Source organism: Motacilla alba, chromosome 3 (assembly GCF_015832195.1).
Source record: "Motacilla alba alba isolate MOTALB_02 chromosome 3, Motacilla_alba_V1.0_pri, whole genome shotgun sequence".
Lineage (NCBI taxonomy): Eukaryota > Metazoa > Chordata > Aves > Passeriformes > Motacillidae > Motacilla > Motacilla alba.
This window is the reverse complement of record NC_052018.1, coordinates 72,334,120-72,356,196: the sequence shown is the minus strand read 5'-3', so window position 1 is coordinate 72,356,196 and position 22,077 is coordinate 72,334,120. Positions and strand designations below refer to the sequence as shown.

The 22,077-nt window shown below is 43.9% G+C and overlaps 1 protein-coding gene across 4 annotated transcripts in view; it reads right to left on the bottom strand.

The window, feature by feature from the left end:
- The window catches only part of TRIM67 (tripartite motif containing 67), a 44,536-nt gene extending 23,142 nt beyond the window's left edge, over nt 1–21,394 (bottom strand). For 2 of the 4 annotated variants that reach the window (XM_038130297.1, XM_038130299.1), the window contains exons 1-5: nt 17,797–21,394; nt 12,480–12,575; nt 8,597–8,719; nt 7,250–7,360; nt 4,911–5,070 (exon numbers count right to left, since the gene is read on the bottom strand). In XM_038130297.1, the coding sequence (XP_037986225.1) occupies nt 4,911–5,070; nt 7,250–7,360; nt 8,597–8,719; nt 12,480–12,575; nt 17,797–18,714 (1,408 nt within the window). In that variant the 5' untranslated portion in view covers nt 18,715–21,394. The remainder of the gene's footprint in view (nt 1–4,910; nt 5,071–7,249; nt 7,361–8,596; nt 8,720–12,479; nt 12,576–17,796) is intronic. The other 2 variants (XM_038130298.1, XM_038130300.1) reach the window with 1 other exon arrangement.
- Between the last annotated feature and the right edge of the window lie 683 nt (nt 21,395–22,077).

Sequence of the window (22,077 nt, the reverse complement as noted above, 5' to 3'; positions counted from 1 at the left end):
TGTCCCACTTCTTTACCAATTTAAAGTCCTCTAGAGATTTATTTTCTGGAAGGAAAATATTAAAAATATAAAGGGAGAAATGATACTGCATTGGCACAGCAGGACTTATTAATGAGTCTGAATGATGTCCTGCTATTTTAAAAGTGCTTCATGCAGGTCACTCTTCGGTAAGAAATGTGACACTAACTAGCGTCTCTTGTCAAGTGAGAGTTCCCAAAACACATTGCTCAATGCATCTCATGGCTGATCAGGTAGTCCCCTCACAGAGCACAGTAGGGCTGTTCTAAGATGCTGTCTTTTGTCCTCTTGACAAGGAAGTGGTGCAATGATGTCATCCACCTTCTCAGACTAGTTTTGAAAGGACTAAATGCACTGAAAGAATGGGACCTCCCAGACACAGGAAAACTTTGACTTCCTCCAAAACTGCAGTACAGCTCTAGAGTAGCTTGACTCACTGCTGTAGCAAGTGCCTTACAAACAGTGCTGGGAGAAAAGGAGAGACCACAAGGAGCTGAGTCCATGACATAGGGCAGAAAAAAAACAGAGGTAAAGCTTAAGATGAAACAGTTGTCCTTTAATTATCAGGGCATACAGCTCATGCCTGGAGAAGCAGAGAAGATTTGTGGCAGATGAGTCTGGGGAATCTTCATGGTTTGCAGAAGAGGGAAGGAGTCACTCAGGATAAGGAGGTATAAGGGGTATATGAATGAATGTTCAGAGGTGGTACCGAAAAGTAGAGTAGCTACATATTTTCCTCTTTTGTATCTAGTCCTGTTTTTCAACCAATGAAGACTGCTTGCCAGTTACAGCTGTGTGAACAAAACAGACCCAGAACGCGCATTTGCCTGTGCCAATAGCTCTAACTGAGAGTATGTGAAGTACACATTAAGCCAGGCATCAGAGGACAGGAATTTTGTGACAAGGCCCTCTGTAAAAGCAACAGAGAGAAGAAAACATGGACAGAGAAAATTATCTGGGAAAGCTCAAAATGCCAGCAACTACTAGAGCTCTGTGAGTGTCTCTCAGGTCAGCTGGCCCAGGGAGTGTGAGACTCAGTGAGACCCTTTGACCAACACGACTGCCTAAGCATTGCTTCTGCACCTATCACATCTCTGCACATTTAATTTGTTCTCAGATTGCTTCTTCTGTCTGTCAAATAGAAAAAGAAGCCTATGATCTTTATTTTTTAGATGAGCTTTAGATCTGTGCTTATAGAGAATGCATCAGTAATGTAAATGAACGTGTCATCAAAGCAAATGCAACGTGATTTGTTCTCATTTTCATTCTTTGTCTAACACAGTGAATCAATGTTTACTTACAAGCATGCTTTCATTCTAAATGACCCATGCAAGCTCAATGAGGTTGAATGAGGCCAGAGTTTGAAAAAAAACAAAATTCAGTCATGTACTAAGCACTGATAACAATAATACAGATATTACGTTGCAAAGCTTTTGGAAAAAAAAACAACTTACAAGCAAAAGCCCTGTTCTCCTAGATCTCCCCAAAACTTCCTTTACAGATCACTGACATCTTTAAAGCATCTGCTCTCACCTCAACACCAACATTTGGCAAACTTACCTCAACACCAACATTTGGCAAAGACTGATGACTTGTTGGTGTGCTGGCATAGGTAGGATTGAAGAAAGAGGAGCAGATGTGAAGAAACATACACATTTTTTCTTTGTGAAACTGGATGCTCAGAAATATGGAAGTCACAGAATCACAGAACAGGTCAGTTTGGAAGGGACCACAGAGGGTCATCTGGTCCAACCTCCTTGCTCAAGCAGGGACATCCTAGAGCACATGGCACAGGACTGTGTCCCTACAGTTCTTGAGTATCTCCAGTGAGGGAGATGCCACGACCTCTGTGGGCAATCTGTTCCAGTGCTCATGGTGATAAATAGCAAAACATCACCATGCAACTGCAGCTTCTCCTTACAGTCAGCAAAGGGATGTTCCCAATCCGTTTGGGTGCTTGCTCCTGAAATGCTGAGTTGATTACTCTGTGATAACTGTATTTCTAGATGCAAGACCATTCTGTGTGAGAAAATGCAAATAGTGCATCTGAAGAAGGCAAAATCATGCCTAGCAAATTTGGTGGCCTTCTATGACAGAATAACAGCCGTGGCAGATGAGGGAAGATGATCTGGTGTCACCTGCCTGGACTTGCGACAAGCATTTGACACTGTCCCACATGACATCCCTGTCTCTAAAATGGAGAGACAAGAATTTTAATGGATGGACCTCTCAGCTGATAAGGAATTGGCTGGATAGCTGCAGTGAAAGAGTTTTGGTCAATGGCTCTATGTACTGTGTCCATCTCCTGGGCCTCCAACATAGGAAGGACATGGAACTGTTGGAGTGGGTCCGGAAGGTGATCAGAGGGCTGGAGCACATCTCCAATGAAGACAGGCTGAGAGAGTTGAGGTTGCTAACCCTGAAGAAGACTCCAGAGAGACCATATTGTGGCCTTCCAGTACCTAAAGGAGGCCTACTAGACAGCTGGAGAGGGAGTTTTTACAAGAGCATGTAGTAAGGGGACAAGGAAGGATGGCTTCAAACTGAAAGAGGGAGGGTTTAGATTAGATATTAGGAGGAAAGTTTTTACTGAGAGAGTCGTGAGGGACTGGAAGAGGCTGCTCAGGGAAGGCATGGATGCCCCTTTCCTGGAAGTGTTCAAGGCCAGGCAGGATGGGTCTCTGAGCAACCTGATTTAGTGAAAAGTGACCCTTCCCATGACAGGGGGTTGGTATCCTTAAGGTTCCCTTCCAATCCACATCATTTTATGATTGTAAAATAATGCAGAGTTGGTTGAGGTCATAGAAGTAAAATTTAAGGAAAAAAAAAAAAAAGCCAAAGTGTCAGACTGAGAAGTTCAAATGAAAATAGGCTTGCTGTCATAAATGAAAAAAGATAAATACACGTCTATATACTAAACAATCCCCAATATCTATGAATGCTAGTTTGGAACTGGTCAGTGGCTTGTTCTGCTTGGGCACACAGAGGTGTGAAGGGGAATAATGCCATTCTTTATGCACCTTAAGGAATGGTGGCCAGGTTAACACTCCTTCCACTATTATTTGTGTGGCATGTGCATGGTCACAGTGGTCATGCTGACCAACCTGATGGGACATGCAGCAGATAATCCCTGGTCAGGACCAAGACAGCTCAAGCAAAAGCCCTTGCCGAGGGCTAACCCTGCCTCTGGGGAGCAAAGCCCAGGGTGTTTGGAAGCTCTGCACAGGTTTGGGCTGCAAAAGTCCTGTCTTCTCTGCCCCTCAGATTGTGTCTAACTCAGTACCAGAGCTTCCCAGCCATCTTACGATAAATGAGAGTGTAGCAGATAACACTTTAATTCAAAAAGCACAAGTGAATCTGGCTCAATTAAAGTTTTGTAACAAGTCTTCAAGCTTAAAGCCAGGTGAATGTCCACAAGCCAAACACCTAAGCTGCTCTGACCTCAGGTAACCTGTGGTTAATTAGCAATCTAGGTGACTAGGTTAACTAAATCTTTCCTATGTTTGTAAAGGAGAGTGGTGGGAGATTAGTATTAAATATATTACACAATGAATATGGCTAGCATTAAATATAAACTGATTTTAAAAAGACAAGTGCAGATAGCACTCAGAGTGCTATCATCAGTGATATTCCTGCTCTCTTGACTCCACTTGCCTGTCTGACAACATTTCAAAGGAGCAGTTCACAGATGTTTATTGAATAACTTTAACACAGCCTGTTTATGCCAAGATGCAAAGCATTCTTGGTGAGCAGACTCTGGCCTTTAACTGTTTGTACATTGTTTCTCCACATATCTGCCAAATGATCCAACCTAATTACTTCATCTTGGGTGTCTTAGATGCAGAATTAGGCCCAGAGAGAACACATAAGTGGAACAAAGTTCTTTATGCTTTTTTATGCTTGCTCAAAACAAAAAAAAAAAAAAGCACGTCTGACATAGCGCGTCTACACGAATATCCTTAACTCATTCACTGACTTCTGGCAGCCTCTATCCTGTCACCCACATGTATAATTAAGGCTTGAATCACCACTGAGAGAAGCTAATGACATCATTCCCAGGGACCACAATGGCTTTCAAACCCTACTGTTCTATGGATCTGTCTAATTCTGATGCAGTTCTCAGCCTGCTTCATATAAACTAATCCCATTACAAGCTCATTATGTTAATCTTCTTTTTTTTTTTTTTTAATGTCAGTGACATGTCCTGTTCATCAGCTTCTTCTTTTAGATACATTTTTTAACCTCAGTTCCTCTAGCTTGTTCATCAGAATTATCCAGATACCTGGAACCATGGAATGGTACAGCCACAAAGCTACTTTCCCCTTGTGTGGTACAGCCATGGAGGTACTTTGCCCCTGTGAATCTCTTCCTTGTGATTTTTTTTATTAAGATGGGCAATTTTTGCAGAAAACTCCAGATACAAGTCAAAGGTCAAAGGCTGGGGATTTTTTTCCGTATTCAAGCATGTGTGTGTGTTTGTGTAATATTTATTTTCTACTTCAGCTGTTTCTGACAAGATAGGGGTAACTGGTATCTTGAATTAACCATGTCAAACCTAGGAATGCTACAAAATGGCATGAAGTTTCATGCAGCTCATGTCTTATAAATCTTCAAAGCCCTACTCGGAAGAACTTATCTTTACAATTTTAGGTGCATCTGGTATTTCTACCTGAGCTTGTTCAGCTCAGATAGAAATACCAAATGCACTTAAAGATTATACATGTGAGGGGAGCACACCTTTCCGGGAAACACCCAATAAGCCGAATTTGCCTGAAAACCCTTTAAAACTATCCAGCAAATTCAAGTCATTTCTCCTTTGGTGTCCTCACACCTCCCAGCACTGTTTCAACACATGCACGAAAAACAGGAAAAGGAAAATCATAAAAGCTCACCCCTACATTTCATCTGAATAAAATCCAGCTGGTGAATTGACTGCAGTAAAGGTTCACTATCCAGAGTCAAGTCAAACTCAGCAGATACTTTTGGCTCCAAGGCTCCTTTGACCCACTGTTCCTGAGATACCTGAACACGCTTGATTAAAGCATCTGAAATCTGAAAGAGAGTATCAGGTTTATAATGAAACGGCAGATGCACACATCAAAAATTACAGAATGCCTGTGAGATGCAGCACAAAGGAAACAGGATTAAGACAGCAAAACAGATGAGATGGGATCTGGTCATTTTGGGGTGAGGTCCATCTATGTTGCATCCTTTCATCTTGTCTTTTCAAAATAAATCTCACAGTAGGCTAGGAAAGTAAAAACTGCATTTATAAAGCCTGTTAAGATTATGTTGTGTGTCATGCCTTTGAATGCCACATATAAATCTGTACTCTCTTCTCTGATCTGCATGGTCTATTTCTGCTCTCCTGTTTAAAAAGAAGTTGCACAAAGAGAGGCTTAAATGTTTTAGTCTCTCCATTCAGCAGAGATGATTCAGTGGATGAAAGCTAAAGGATTAAAAAAAATCAAATGGTAAGGAAGGTGTATATTACTCACAGTGAGGGTGATAAATTCTGAGATAGATTTTCACATATATGATGGTGGATTTTCTACCATTACATCAAAACTGAACTTAATTTTTAAAGCTTTGCTCTAGCTCAGCCCACAGACAATCAGACCAAAAGTCAAATTAAAATGATCACAGCAGACACTTCTGGAAGTTAAATCCTGGCTCTGTGGAAATCAGTGAACTTAACTGTCCTTGAGTTCAGTGAAGCTGCCATTTGGATATCTGGAGTCCCTGACAGTGAACTTCCTGTAAGTCACAGGGAGTAGAATTGTTTTTCTGGGTGTAACAGAGAGAGTTTTCCTTTGTTGCAGGAATCTGGACATTTTTCCTCATTACTTTTACTGCGGACACTCCTATCTGAGCCCCTGCATCAACAGCTCCTAATCAGTCTGTGCAGTAGGTGGAGGAGCATCCCCCAGCCTCCTGCAGCCTCGGAATCACTTACTGGGATGCTGGATCCCTTGGCTGTGTCTCGATATTCTGGCTGCAGGAGTAGTTGCTCAAAGAAATGCAGTGCCTTAGTGTCTGCTGGCTGTCTTGAAAGCATTATTAGATTAATCAGGTAAAAGTAAAGCCAAAAATAGTTTCAGGTTTTTTGTTGGTTTTTTTTGTTTTTTTTTTTTTTTTATAAAGGGGGCTGCAAAAACTGAAGCCACAGAATTTACAGGGAAAGTAAACTGAAAAGAAAGTAAAGCATATATCTAGATAGTGTGTAGGTAAGATCCAAAGGTTTTGTTTGTCCTGTAGTGTCCAGCCTGTTAAAATCTGTGTAACCTTGAGATTACTCTACACCACACATTCTCCTCTCTTGCTTGAGACCAGACATGACAGTAACAATCAATCTGGAGTGTTAATAGGTTTAGGTTGGCTAATTCTCATCCTGTTTTTTGCTCTGACAAAACCCTGACACTCATGCATTCATGTGTGCAGGTCATTTTGTTTGATGTACCTTTCTTTTCAGGCAATAAATAAGGCAACAAACTACTAGGGCAAATAAAGTTATTAATAAACACATAAGAATAAATTAAGCAAAATAATTTACGGGGAAGAACACAGTTATGTTTTGTCTCATCAATAGACATTTTCACTGTTTGCTCCTAAGAAACAATATCCTGCAAATTAAGGCAATTATTGGCTAGGCCATATTTTGCAAAGAAAAGGTACCCAGAGCTGCCACAGGTCTTGATGCAACAACCTCAGCAAAGCAAAGCTACATGCAGCCCCTTCAGACAAGACTTCCTTACAGGGGAGGTGCTGAAAGGACTCTTTTACATGGCAAAGCAAAGGGGAGAAGCACAAGGGGAGAAGTACTACTCTGCTGAGTCACTGACCTCTCCAAATTAATCAGAGAGCTCTGTGAGGCCCTGTGTTGGGTTTCTCAGATGAGAATAAAATAATACTCTGCAAAAAGCTATCATTAATTGCATGGCATCTTTTTCTCAGCCCAGAAGGAAGGGTTGGCAAGAGGAAAGACATCAGGAGTTAGGGGAGTGGTGTCACCACAAGCTCCCCACCTCAGTCAGGGTGCAGCTGTTAAAGCCATCTCTTTTCTGGGACACTCATGCAGTCACCAGGCTCTCTGAGTTTTTAGACAGTACTTACTGGAGTTAAGATGAACCTGCTTTGGAAGTGGAAGGGGCTAATTAACAAAACCACACATTTTTAGACTTAGCTTTAATGTTTGTTTTTTTTTTTCCCAGAACATTAGGAAGAAAAATACCTGTAAAAACCCAGAGGGATCATTTTCTTTGATAACTTCTAGGCAGTATTCCATAAGCCCTGTTGACTGACGTAGCTTCAGTGTACAGTGATTTATCTGGTCCCAAACAACCTGGAAAACAAACATCAGTACAGTTCTATGACTGCCTCAGCTTGCAGTGAATTGTATAAAATTATTTCAGAAGAGACAAGGGATGGGAGAGTGTGTTAAATCTATGCTTAATTTAGCTGCCATATGGCCGTTGCCGTATCTCCATCAGCTTCACTCACTCGCTCTGTATTGTAAATAGCGATAATTAGCTTGGCAAAATGCTGTGCACAGGGAATCTCAATTTTCAGAGCAGATTAATTTCTCAAAGATTAGGCTTGCTTGGGGCAGAGAGGGCACAGAACATGTCTCTGCATTTGCAGTGTTCACATTTCCAGTCACACTTTCACTAACATCTGAGCTTTTAAAAAGTCCTTCACTTTAGAGGCAAACTGCTGGAGTGGTTTCTCGCAGATCATACCCTAACATTCTCTTCACAATTTATCATTGAACCTGCTCTGCTGAGGAACACATTGCTGAATTAAGAAATAAAATAGCTGCATTCCATTTTTCCAGATTTTGGCCTTGATTCTGCTGCCACATGGCTGTGGACTAGGTCAAGTAGCACTGTGTTCTGTAGGACAACTTGTGACAGCAATAAACTGCAGGGTTTGCTGTGCTGTCAGCAGTATGTCCTAAGTGCTGGTTCTTGTTAAGCAAGCTGAATGCTGATCTCAGGTGGATTTTGTTAACTGATATGTTAGATAATCAATTTCACTTTTTCCTTCTGTCTTAGATACTTTTAATGTGAATGGCACCATAGTACCTCAAAATCACGTAAAGATCAGCATTTTAAGAAATGTGTCTATTTAAATATTTCTTGACTGACAGTTCATTCAATCACTTTGGATTTCTTCTTGCCATCTCCTTTTACAGCATTTCTTTACTATATTTTGAGTAGCTCATGTATTTCTGGAGGAGGTTTACCTGAATTTAAAGATTCTAAGAGATATCAAAATCACAACTGTTTACTTTGGCAGAAGGTGCCAAAATCCAAACCACTGACAAGCAACTCTCGAAAGAGAGCCCCAAACCATAAGATAAATAAAGATTGATGGCCTGATTCAACAAACTGCTGAAGTATATCCACCATTTATTGTGCGTAGGCACAGTTCCATTAAACTGCTGAACTGGAACCTGCTAAAGGAACTTTAGAATTTGGTCACTAGGAGATTTCATGGTGTAAAGGCTTGGGGAACTTGACAAACCACACCAGGTATCTATCAGCAGCTGTGCTGAGCTGATGAGAGGAGTGCTCACCTTCAGCTTGTGCTCACGCTCCTTGGTGACCTTTGTGAGCAGCTTTGCCTTTTGCCGTGTTAGCGCGTCAACCAAGGCATCGCACTGAGCCACGAGACAGGCTTCGTAATCCAACCCATTCTCCTACGACAAGGACAGTCATACACATCAAAGAAAGCACAGTTTGCAGCTTAAGCTATTGCTCATACCTGCTTTTCTGTTCAGAAAATATTTCAAGACCCTCAGCATTTTTGTTGCCTTTCTGATTTCATTACAGCTGTACCAGTAATAGCTGCACGCTGTAAAATGAAACAGTAACATGCCATGCCACAAATGGTCTTATTCAAAGCCATGATTTACTGGCACTTTCCTGACGACAGATGTAGTACAACATGATGTAAATGCTAAATGTAACATACACAGTGCATACATACATAAGAGGATTCTGCTCCAATCTGTTTTAATTATCCCACTGTAGCAACTTTGAAATCACTGGCTCTGTACCACAGCAATTAGAACAGAATTATGGACCAGAATCTGGTCTACTGGCTTATTACAAGGAAATTAATGAGGTACAAAGCCCTAAGGTTTGTGTATTGCTTCGAGTACTTTTTATAAAATACTTGGCAATGGAGCTATGTACCTGATTAGCTTTTAAAAAAAGAGGCAACTTTCTATTCACAGTGTGGTAAAATTCTTTGCTAGGCAGAAACCAGCATGAGGCATACAACACTGAGCCTTTAGTAGGCTCTGGGAACAATTTAGCATTACATAAATTCCTGGAACTGCTTCTGTAGTACCCATTCAAAGGAAGACTCTCCCTCACCTCCTCTGCTCATGAGACTAGAAGGAGAAAACTTTCAAGCTCCTCTTCCAAGGAGATGTTTAGGTGTGCTATCAGCTTTCCTCTCAAATACCCCAATTAAAAAAGAAAAAAAAAAATCATTAAATGTGAGAAGATTTTAAGCATGTACTGAAGGAGAAGCGCCTCTTCACTAAGACATTGTACTCCCCTAACTCATTACAGTCTCTCAGCTCTTTTGCTTTTCTCTTATTTTCTATTCATTTGCTTCGTCTTCTTTATTTTGAGTTCAAAATTTTCAGCACTGTACTCCCTTCCCTCACTGTGACCCGTGCATCCCACTCTCCAGCTGATGGATGCGGGGCCAGTGCTCCCTGAGAAGCCCCCCTGCAGTCCTAGACCTGCCGGCGAGATGTGGGCGGGGGTTTATCTGGGGCTGGGGAGACACCAGACGGCTCAGTTCCTCAGCTCACAGGTTTGTCTTAGACTCTTCCTGTTTGCATCTCTCCCCCCTCGGCTCGTGTCACACCCAGCTCCCCCTTAAGCCCATTTCCATCCCGTTACTCCTGAAGTGCTGGTTTGTGCACAGAGCCTGAATCAGTCGGTGGCTGTAGTGCATCGTTTCTCTCCTCATTTTCTGCTCACACGTCACATCAAAAGGGGTGTTTGGTGATATGCCTCCTTCAAGTGAGAAAGTATGAAATTGTTACAGCAGATGGGAAAATGGGAAAATCAGATCATGACAGCAACAAGGAGAAGCAAGGAAGCAACAGGATCAAGGAGGAACAGGCAGTATCTGAAAAGACCAAGAGATATAAAAGTGACCTCAGAGAAGAGAAAGGCGGGACGAAAGAGGGGGAAACAACAGATCTGCAAAGCAGGGAAAAGAAAAATAGATTATGAATCTGCAAAGTGCCCCAGGTAAGATGAAAGCATGGTTCCTGGTAGCTCTGGCAAGCTCAGAGAGGAGATAAAGAGTGTGGGTGGCTGCCTGGTCTGCAGCACATTGAGACAGGATAATAAAATCTACATACTGCTCGGTCCTTTGTGTAAAAGTATTACTAAAACACATTTTTGCTGAGGGGTAAATGTCCATATGTGGAGAGTGGCAGCCATCATAAGATTTCTACTGTAAATAACGCGCTCTGAGATATGTGTCTGGCTATAAACCTATGCACAAAGGCTACATCTGTTCACCCACAAAGTAACAGTACAAGAACTGATTTTTGTCCAAGTGTCAAAAGGCACAGACTGGCTCATGACACATCTAAACCCTTTCCCCTTGAAGAGCGTGGCTGTACCAAACCTGACTACCAGGAGCATTCCCTGGTATGTGCTATCATCAAGCTCGAACATCACATGAGAAGAGTGCAATTTGACAGGGGAGAAAACTATTCCAGGGAGCTCCCTAAGGGTTAAAGTGTGTGGGTGATCATCTTGGAGCCATGCCCCCGCCTTGTTTTACTTAGGAATACAATATGCAGCTGATTAGTCCTGCTGTTTTGGTTTGCTGAAATTTGATGTTTCACTCAGGCTCAGGACAACGATTGGCTCAACATGTGAGGGTCGGATTCAGATTTGTGCCCAGACTTGGCTAAATGTTAGAGGGTACTGCTGGATATAATTTCCTCTTCTGAGCTCCCCTCTAGCATTTTAAGCAACAAGCAGCATCAAATAAATGGCTTGGTCTTTTGATCCAACTGTAGCAGCTCCCTTATGCAGAGCAATTTGGCTGTGATTTTATTGAAACACATTAAAGGATTTTACAGCATAGTCATAAATAGTCATAATAGGCCACTTCTAGGTTTCAGGAGGGAAAAATACATTTGTAATGGAGCTAGATGACTCAGGAAAGATTGGTGATAGACTACTGTTTTGCATAGGTTATATCCCATCCTAAAATAGCTGTTCATACCTACAGGAAGAAATGCTCTCTAGAGGCGCCTGTCTTTTCTTCTTGGACAGTGAAAGTCAAACTGAGTATACTAGCTGAGCTACATAACTGTTAAACAGGTAAGTCAGCTGAGAGAAGCCTCACACCAAGGTCAAAATACAGCATATTACAAGTGCCAGTCAGTGGCTTTGCACTGGTTTCTTTCAGTTAAATGTCCTTTAATTTTATAGGTTTCTCATTTTGGTGTGTTCCCTTCCCCACGTGGCTGTGGAAGACTCTGAGGGTGTCTTGTTAGGCTGCCCTGAGGCAACCCAAGAGCTCAGGCATCTCTTGTGGCACAAATTCATTCTATGAGGTTTTAAGTGGAATACTTTAATGAATAAATAATAAACTTTTTGAATTTCTGCTTTGATTTTCCCTTACTAACAAGCACAGGACACAAGTGTCCCCTCCTGGACACTGCTCAGCCCAAACTAGAGTGGCACATTTCCAGGTACACTCCGCAGGGCGAGAAGAACCTTGAGGATCATCTGACCTCCAGCACTGATGAGTCTAAATTTGATTGAAATTAAGGCTTGCTTCATTTTGGGTTTGTGCCCTCAATTACTGCACTCACTATGAGCTCTTTTTCTGACTATTAAATCTGGACAATTACAGGCATGAAAATAACTTACGCTCCAATAAACGACACATCGATTTAGCAGCAGTTCCTTTTTTTTTTTTTTTTTTAGTAGAATATTCCTGTATTTTTGAGGATGTGTAGGACATTCTTACAAGTACTCTAATAGGCAGGCTGACTGGATTTTTTGCAGAAATTAGTGCATTTTTAGGAAATGTAAGATGAAAAGCTAGCAGTAAATTTTGAATGTGTTAAAATGAGAATTTATTCTCAATGCTGAAATCAAGCAATTGCAGCCAGGGAGGAGCCGAGAAGCATGACTAATGGATTCAATCAAACACTAATCAACACAGCTCAGATGTCCAGTATTGAGTATCAGCTTTTTGCAACAAACAGCAAACAGTCTAGAAGCTAAGAGGGGCTTGCAGGCATTATTTGATGAACAATTTTACCTAGCAAATCCGTTCAAGAAAGGTCAGATGATTCCAGGAAAGATGAGAATAGCATAGGAAACAAAGTCATCAAATAAATTATTCACTCAGTTCTATTGATTACTGTATTATCAAAACAGATTATATTCTACAGTTACCTGGATCTGCTGCAATAAATTTTTCAGCTGAACCAAAAATTCTTTAGCTTCCTTTGCTTTATCTGAAACACCATTTAAAGCCTGAGACAGCTGTGCCTGCAAGGGAGAAAAAAGGAGAAAAAAGAAAAAGTTAGTGATAAAATGCAAATGTTTTCCTTAGTAATCCTTGGATTTGATGATTAATAATGTGCTAAAAGGCTTACATGTATTCCTAATTCCACAAAGTGTTTCTGCTAGAAAAGAACAGTTAAGATTTTTACTGTAATCAGATTTAATGAGGGTGAAATATGCATGTGGGGGCAGTCAAGTATTGTGTCTGCACGTTCCACTTTATTGCAGCAACTTGGTAAGTCAAGCACCTTTTTATAAAACAGCTACCCACGTGTATAAGGAGGTAGTAGTCTTATACTTACACAGTAGCATCTGTCATGCTGAAAAATCCACAAGTGCTTTCCAAAATGACACTTCTTTCTCATCCAAGTCTGAAATCTTTATAAATGTGGTAGATCCTACCAAACCTGAGATACACTAGGACTTTAAAGACAAATCTGCCTTCTCAGACTTCATAGAAATGTTCCTTTGGGGCTCCAGTTTCCCCTGCTCCAACTCAACAAATGGGTGAATGTTTCTACAAAAGCTGGAAAAAACCCTTCCTCTAACTTTTGACCAGTAAGGCAGATAGAATATGTCTTTTTTAGTTCACCCTGTAGGCCTAACCTTCCCTTTCCTCAGCTAACACCTGAGATCTGTAAGCTGAACCAGAGGCTTGTCGATGACCTTCAAGGACAGGAAGGGAAGAGTGGTTTTGCCCCTGGCAGACCCAGTGATGCATTTTGGGGTCCCAGTACCCTGAGCTGAAGGACCATGATTGTGAGAGTGATTAACTCCCAGTCAACCCCAAATTTGTGCAGGATTTTCTACTCCAGATGGATCCCTGTAAGTCTGGGAGTCCCAAGAGGATTCACTAAGTGTACTCAAAGAACTGGCTGATGCCATTGCAAGGTTCTGCACCTGGGATGGAGCAACCCTGGATGTATGTAAGTCTGGGGAACAAGAGGCTGGAAAGTGGCCCCTTGAAAGCACATTAGTGCTAAAATCTAAAAGAGAATATGCTTTACAAAATTCATTCATAACAAATGTAAAGGGAAGACACATTACTGTGCCTATTTCTCAATATTTGAATCTTTTCTATTTTCCTACACAAACCTTTGTAAATGCACAAAAACCTGAAATGATGATGTTTCGTATTAACACTACGGGAGACCACAGAAGCAAACTCCAGGTCCATGAAAAAAATCTCTGTTTTCTGCAAGATCAGACAATCAGGACTTGAGGTCAGCTCTCCACAGGCTGATGATGTTTGCCAAAGTTTGAAGTTTTTTGATCACATTTTCTGCTCCACTCAGAGGGTACATCTGAGCCTTTGATTTGTCAAGATGACACAGAACAAAGTTAAAGCAGCACATGACAAAGCAGCTGGGGTGTAAGCAAGAAAGAAATAGGTGGCAGAAGCATTATATTCTCTGTCATTGACTGTCCTGACCAAATTGTCTCAGGGAGGCAAGGGTTCCTTTCTTTCAAATCAAAACCAATGGTTGGTCCCAACAAAAGTAAAACTTCCACTTTCCCAACATCTGCCCCAGCTCTCAAATCATCTCAAAGTGCATTTTGCCAGCTCAGAAGAGACAAAAGCAGTATGTGGGCATCACAGCAGCTGTAGAAAACCACCACAGATGAATTGTAAGCAGCATATATACCAGTGGCAGCCAGCACAGTCACTCCTGGCACACTCCCATCATAGAGAGCTGCAACAGAAACTCAGTCATGTCACTGTCTAAAGGGCTCATAAGCAAATTGATCTGTTCATTAAAACCTGTGGTCGCATTAACTCGACTGCAGCAGGAAGCCGAGTAGAAGGCCAGATTTCCATTTGTGAAACCCACTTAGAGATAATAGCTTTGTTTTTCCAAGCATTTGTAAAAGATACCTTGCAAATCAGAGGAATTTAGTCATGCACTTCTCATTAAAATCAAGTGGAGCTACATGACTAAGCCCCCAGTCAACCATCCAAGCCATAAAAAATGCCCTGTACACCCAGAGCAATCTTTCATACCACAGAAATATTTATTGTAAGCCAAAGTGAGATGTAACAAGCTCCATTGACTGGGACAATTAATAACTCCTGACAAACGGTATTCCACCTGGTGTTACCCTTACTTTAATACCTGGTGTTGCAACCAATAATCTGAGGGCTGGAGATGGATACCAAGTTTCTATTTCCACCAATTACAGGAACACGGAGATCACAAGGGTAAGTAATTGAACCCAGATGGGCAGGGAAGACCTCTGATTTCAGAAAATGAACCAGATAATGGCCATGTCCTTTTTCAACCAAACAGTTCATGCTCATTTAGCTTGCCTTCCCTCCATCTCTCTTTAGCAGCAGATTGACTGTTGATTAGATAAGTTTATCCTGGTGTTGAATTCTCAGAAAGCCCACATGGTTTTGGGAACAGAAGTCTTTAGGTCAGGAAATAAAAGCAGGCATGAGGACTCCTACACTTGCCTGCCTGCCCTTCACAGACGGATCCAGCTGCGGGTGTTTCCAGCATTTTGGTGCATATGTATAGTTAACTCATTAGAATGGGCAGAGCTGAAATGTGTCCCCCATTATTCCTCATCTTCATAGGTCTGAAGTCCTACATAAATGTCATTACAGTACCACTGTATTTGCTAAGAAGACATGAAGGGATTAAACTTCAACAGAAGACTAAGAGTTTTTCTTAATAACCTTGAACTGCTGGTCCAGATGCACTTTTTAGGCAAGTGAATATAATGAAGCCCAGCTAAACCAGGGGATTTTCGTAGATTTGTGCCATTGGAGCCTTGTTGTCATTTTACACCAATTTTACTTTGTCTGTAGGAGAAGTCACACACAGCAGTGCAATGGGGGACCTGCACCACTAACAGGGGCCAACCAGTCCAGTACAGCTTTGGTATCAGCTGTACAGCTGAGAGTAAGGGCACATTTCTCTGCATGGCCTGCAGCACTGCCTGGACAAGGTTTTACACTCTGCAATTTGCCACTAGGTCACTGTAATAAGGCCCAGACAAAGGAGGAGCCAAACAATGGACTAACCAAGGAAGGCTCCTTGGTCTAAGCACAAACCTTTCAGCTGCCTCTACCAGCTATGCCCGGAGCATCTGGAGAGAACGCATAAGCCTTAAATTATGTTTGGCGTACCAGACAATGTAAGTAATTTATGGTTTGGCCAAAGTAACTGCAGGTAATAAACTTGTAGAAATTGCTGTATCAGAGAACTATTTCTAAGCAGAAGTATCTAATTCCAAAACAATTTATCTGAATGAATGTGAGATGATGATTTAGGCTGCCTGGCTATACAGTTCCATTATTTTTATTTTGTGCCAAGAACATTTATCTGGGAAATATAATATTCACAAGAGCATAATTTCAGAGTCCCCATATTACTTAATTTTGAGGGTATCTCTTCACTAGAATTTTGACATTGACTGAATATGCAAATCAAGAGAAAAATCATGTTCTGTGATACCTCAGTCACAGAAAAAACTGCAGTAAAAATACCAGCCAAAAGGGTTTTTTCAATATTCGACAGTAGGAAAGAGAGAAAATGACTGATTCTAAACTTTGATTACACTGGACTGTAATGTTCCAAAAGCTATCAAACAGTTTTAACTCAAGGTAGACCATAGTGCATCACAAGCTGGTCTCTCATGCCCTCCAAAACATCAGCCACGTTTGAACTGTGAACTCAGACCCTGCACATCAAAACAATTCTGCTCAAAAGTGGATTCTGACACTGGGATATGAACAGCAGCTGCAAATGTTTAATCTGCAAGAGAACTTCTCTGCACAAGCACTCATCACGTTAGGGAGTAATGTTGGCTGAGCAGCTGGCAGAACATTCAAACTGAAACACCTCCAGAAGAAGTTTGTCTTTCTTCTTGGATGGATCAACAATGCCAATCTCCCCAAGGGGCATCTTCTTTGGATCTTAAAATAGAAAGTAATTTTTCTTGTCTTGCCAAATACCTCAGCCTATCTTGTGCTCAACCACTCCATGGCTGAGGGGTGATGACACCAGTCTTGATTTTGACCTTTCCTGCAGTGTCTGAAAGGATCTCTCTGTGCTTTCTTTACTGCTAACTGCAAGCAGAGAGTAAATAGAAGGGAATCCTGCAGCCAGCAGAGCTGGTCAAGTGCTCTTTGTACGGCTGTGGGAAAAGTCCTTTAAACCCAGTACAGCAGGAAGCTCCAAAGGATTGTCCTCAGCTCTCAGGTACTGAAGTCCCTTCTCCAAGATCATATGTATGAACTAATCATTTTTCCAGGGTCCATCATTCTCACCAAGAAAGAACTAGCTTCATACGTATTTTCAACTTGTCTTGCTCTTTATTCACATGGTTGTAAAGCCTTATTTTTAGCAAGGAAAGCATGACCAAGTGACCCACCAGCTCTACCAGACCTTACTAAACCCCTGTGTAGCCAAGTAAATGGCTCTGACCTCTCCACAAAGGAATCCAGGGAGGGGTAGGGAGCATCATTTGCAGGGAAGCATGAATCAGACAGTGACAATATGTGAATCAGAAAAAGCTTTACTTCTCCCTAGTCCCCATCTACAATTCCTTATTTATCTTTGTATCATGAAGATCCCTCCAGCCATTACTCCTGGCTTCTTTGGGAACCGAGTGGGAGGAGACCTCTTTAAGGCCCAGGAGAACACCCAGTGTCCATGATCATCTGTACATGCTTTCTTGTCAAAACATTTGGGTGGCTGTGGGCCACTCTCCCTCATCGACATACAGTTGTGGCAGCTTGCACAGAGTCCTGAATGAAAAGGAGGTGGTGAAAAGAAGGAACAACCACCCTGTCTCCTCACAGGTAGCTGCTGCCACTGTGAGAGCACGGGAAGGCTGAGGACAAGATGGCCAAGAACCCTGTGGCAAAGAAGGCAAAGAAGTTGGTGAGATGGACTTGCTCATTCCAGCTATCTGCCTGGTGGAACCTGACCGGTCAAGGTGAGGCCAACACGAGAGGGAGTCTGGTTTTTCCAACCCTGAGCAGAGGCTGCGGGGTCAGCGGGAAGTCAGAAAGGGCCAAAAACCTAAGAGCACCATTCCGAAGGGAGAAAAGTCTGAGAGGACGACGGACATGAAGGACCTCATGTCCCACAAACTGCAACCCCTTTTTGGGCCATTGGGATGAACAAACTGCAGTGCTGAGCATCACCCCAGCTCGGGACATCAACCCAGCTCCCAGCCGGCTGTCGGGACTCACCTTGTGCTGCTTCCACATGGCTCCCAGCGCCTTCACGTCGTGCTTGTTGTGCTTGCCCTCCTCCAAGCACTGGTAGCAGACGGGGCTGCGGCAGCTCACGCAGTACATGCTGTAGTTCTCCAGGTCGTGCTCGGCGCACGTCGGCAGCTTGCGGCCGCCGCCCGCCCCCTTCCCGCCGCCGCCGTCCCCGCCGCCGCCGGGGGCGCCCGGGTGTGCGGGCGGCGGGGCCAGGCGGTGCTTGGCGAAGGGCCCGCGGGCCGGGTGGCAGCGGAGCTGGCATGCGGCGCAGTACAGCACCTCGCACTGCTCGCACAGCACGGCGGCCGGCTCGGGCGGGCTGCGGTCGCACAGCTGGCACTTGGCGGCGGCGGCGGCGGCGGCGCGGCCCTGCTGGTAGCGCTGCACGATGGCCTCCAGCAGCCGGTTGCGCTGGAAGCCGCGGAGCCCGCGCTGGTCCAGGGACGCGCTCCGGTGGCACTGCGGGCAGGTGAGGGAGGAGCTGGCGGGGCCGGCTCCCCGCGGAGCCGCCGCCGCCCCCGGGGGCGCGGGCACCAGCGGCAGCACCCGCACGCCATTGGGGGACTTCAGGCTGGGGGTGTAGGAGCCGTAGCCGCTGTCGGTCTCGCTGTGCAGGCTCAGCTTGTCCGCGTGGTCCCCGCCGCCGCCGCCCGCCGCGCTCTCCGAGTCCAGGCAGGCGGCGGAGCCCGCGGCCGCTCCCGGCCCCGCTCCCGGCGCGGCGGCGGCGGCGGGCGGCGCGGGGCCCCGAGAGTGGAGCAGGGGCGGCAGGTGCTGCTCGCTCTCCGGGGTCTGCACGGCGATGGTGCGGGCGCAGGGCAGGCAGACATTGTGCGAGCAGGGCAGGATGATGGGCTCCCGGAACAGCGAGCCGCACACCGGGCACTTCAGCTCCTCTTCCATGGCCGCGGCGCGGCTTTGTGCGCGGGCTTCTCAGGCGGGCGGCGCGGGGTCGCCTCCGGTTCCCCCCATCCCCCGCGGCGCCCCCTCCGCCGCCTCCCCCCGCTCCGGGCGCCGGGGCGAGGCCGGGAGGGCTCCGGCCGCCGCCGCCGCCCCGCGCGGTTCAGCACCCGCCGAGCAGAGACAGCTCCGCACGGCCGGGCCAGCGCCGGGGGAGCGCCCGGCGGCCGCGGGATGCTCGGGGCCAGGGAAAGGCTGCCCGCCGGCCGTGGCGCGGGCACGGAGCGCGGTGGGACTGTTTTAACGTTGGTGGCATAGAGTAATAATATATGGGCAAGGGAGGCGGGGGGCGGAGGCAGGGCAGGAGTAGGAAGGGGCGGGAAGAGCCCTTTCCAGCAAATAAAGTGGTCGCTCTCTCTACGGCTGGGAAAGGCTAAAACATTTTTTAAAGGACCTCTACACAGCGATGTCTTCATATGTTTAAATAAAGCCATTGTTTGGGTAGCAGATTGAACGCAGGCGGGGTTTCGTTATCTCTAGTAGCCCTCTCTCCCGTCCCCGAATTAGAGGAGGATGCTCACCGACAAACTAAGCTCGTGCCTCTCCTTCACACGGCTCTCACTGTGCTGGAGCGCAACCGAGATGCACAAAATGTCAGGCACTGACAGAGGGAGGGATGAGAAAGGGGTTAAGAGGGAAGCACGAACCCCAGCTACGAGCACTGTGGCTGGCAGGGGCGGCAGAGCGCAGCGAGCGGGGGACGTGCCACATCGCCCCAGCTCCCAGCCCTGTGACCCCAACAGGAATCTGCTGCGAAGATAAATCAGGAATGACAGCTGAGAGTTTATGAACTGAAAATAACCATCCTTAGGAGAAAGAAACCAGCAGCGGGAAATCCCCCATCTGTTTTGTTTACATACGCTTAGCGTGGATGTAGCAGTGGTTTATTTCATAGTGAAGAGATTACATGTAAGAGTGATTTTACTGATTTTTATTGTTGTTAGTCGTCAATCTTGTTTAACAGCCACTACCATATTAAGCGCAATTCTATAAGCAGATCCTAATTTTTTTGTTTGTTTTAAAATGCAAACTGGTCTTTTCAGAACAGCTATTTAAAACAATGAAGAACTAAGTGGTACTGAACGAAAATAAATTAAAAAAAAAAAAGAAAAGAGAAGAAGTGATACGGTATTAAAACATCATAACGTTTCTCAGTAAATTACAAGGATTTTTGTGACACTGGTTAGGAAGGGGTTTTCTAGTTTCAGGGTTTTCTTTTGCCAGATTGTTAAAACGGTTGATGCACAGAAAAGGAGAAATGGGGTCAGAGAGTAGGAATATATTAAAGCTTCAAATTTTTTTCAGTCTTTCCTCTCTGGAGTTCCTTTTTGTATCTCGCCCAGCCACTCTCTTGACAAGCTGAGGGGCAAAAATCCCCAAGGGGTTTAAAGCTTTGTAGTTCCCCATTTCAGGGTGAAAAGCAGCAAGCTTGGCCTCTGGCACACAGCAGAAACAGCCGTGACCCACATAAACCTGCCTGTCATCTGGCTAGGTATCTTCTTCTTTTATGTGACCTCTGTGCTGAGATTGAGAGTTTCTAGACTGATTGTGTGTTTGGGCTACCTCCAGCCAGAAACCTCAGTACTGCAAGAAGTGTTCTGAAACACCACTGATTTCACAGCTACCTTATGCTACTACATAGTAAGAAAAACCCATGGGTGAAATACTGTTATCTTCATAGTGGCTGTTCTCTGCTCTACCATCTGTCAGCAGCGGGAGTGGATGTACTCTAAAGATTTCTTCCAGACCTATAGGGGAATCCAAGTCACATATTTCAAGTCTATGTTCAAGCCGTAATCCTAAAGGTAATTATAAAGGCATGGTAGCTTTTTCATGGACTTTTGCCTTCTTTCTTTACCTGTCCTGTGTGGAAGGTGACAATGATCCTAATGTGCATAATAGTAGCATCAGGTCTGAGACATCAGAGAAAAAATGAACAGACAGGTAAATGGTGGAAATGTAAAGGTATGAACACCAAACCTGACCAACTGCCTTTTATAGCTGTTTTTTAGCTGGGGCTTGCAATTTCCAGAGTTCTAATACACCGAATTTTACACATCCATTTCAAATCCTACACTAGAGTTTATGTAAAATCCTAGAATCGTTGGCACTTGACACAGGAAATGGCAAGAAATAAACCGTCTCAGAAGCACATTCTCTTTCAAACACAACTTTTCTTCTCTCCCCAAACCTGACTTCACCTGAGAGCATATCGCTATAGCAGGTGACATTTGAAATGGAGCTTAAAAAGGTGAACTGTTCTTCTCTGTTCCATGGTGTGACTTTTACATCATTCAGGGTCTTTTTTAACCTTCTGAGTGAGTCTGAAATGTTAATGCCTAAGAGAGCTATGGCTTTGAGAGCAGGGAGAGATACACTTGTTTATCTGTCCTACTGGTCCCAGAACAGCCCTTGTTGCCAAGGAGTTGTAGAGTTTCAATGAAGAAACCTTCATCCCCATGGCACCAGAGACTGCTGCTGGAAGTAGTACCTACTTTAACAATATTCAGTGCTCTGATGAGTTTATGTTGCACAAGACAGGTTCTTCTTCTTATGAAAAGTATTCCTCTGTATAACTGTGCTGCTGCTGATGGAAGTGAACAGTCAAAACATCACTGTAACCCTTACTATTCCAGGGGTCAGAATGGAAACTGGTCCAAGAGTTGAAAAATGTCACTGAGCTTGAGCAGACTGACCTTGGAAATTCTTACTTTTGATGAGGAACACATCCCAGCAAGATGATTCCACTAACTGTAATGGAACTATTAATAAAGAACTATTTGGTCTGAGCCTGAAAGAATTGGGCTTTTACTATGTTTTGTAATCAAGGCATTATTATAATGGCTGTGATCCCTATGATTTTTCATCTTTTTATGTTCAAATGAGTCTTTAATCTGTTAGAGCTGTAGCAGTGTATGGATAACCTAAAGACCCTGTACTGGCAGTCCTAGCTTTGATCTTCATTTTAATACTTCACTATCACTAGTATCATCCCCTTAAACTATTTACCCTTTGTAAGAACTTTTTAGCATCTTTTATATCCCCCCAATGGGGAAAAGAAAGCCAATGAGGTTTATTTATAGATTTACATTTAAAAAAGCCAAAAGGCAAGTTGTGGTACAACCCTGCAGTAAGGAGAGATTTGATTAATCTTTCCTCTCTTGCTTTATTGCTTATGCCTTCTCATTATGCTTGTTGTGACATTTTTGTTGACTTCCCCTTCCTTTTCTTGTACTTTTTAACATTTTATATTGCCCTCACATATTAACCCATTTCCTGATAGTTTTCCTTCTTTCTTTTCTCTTT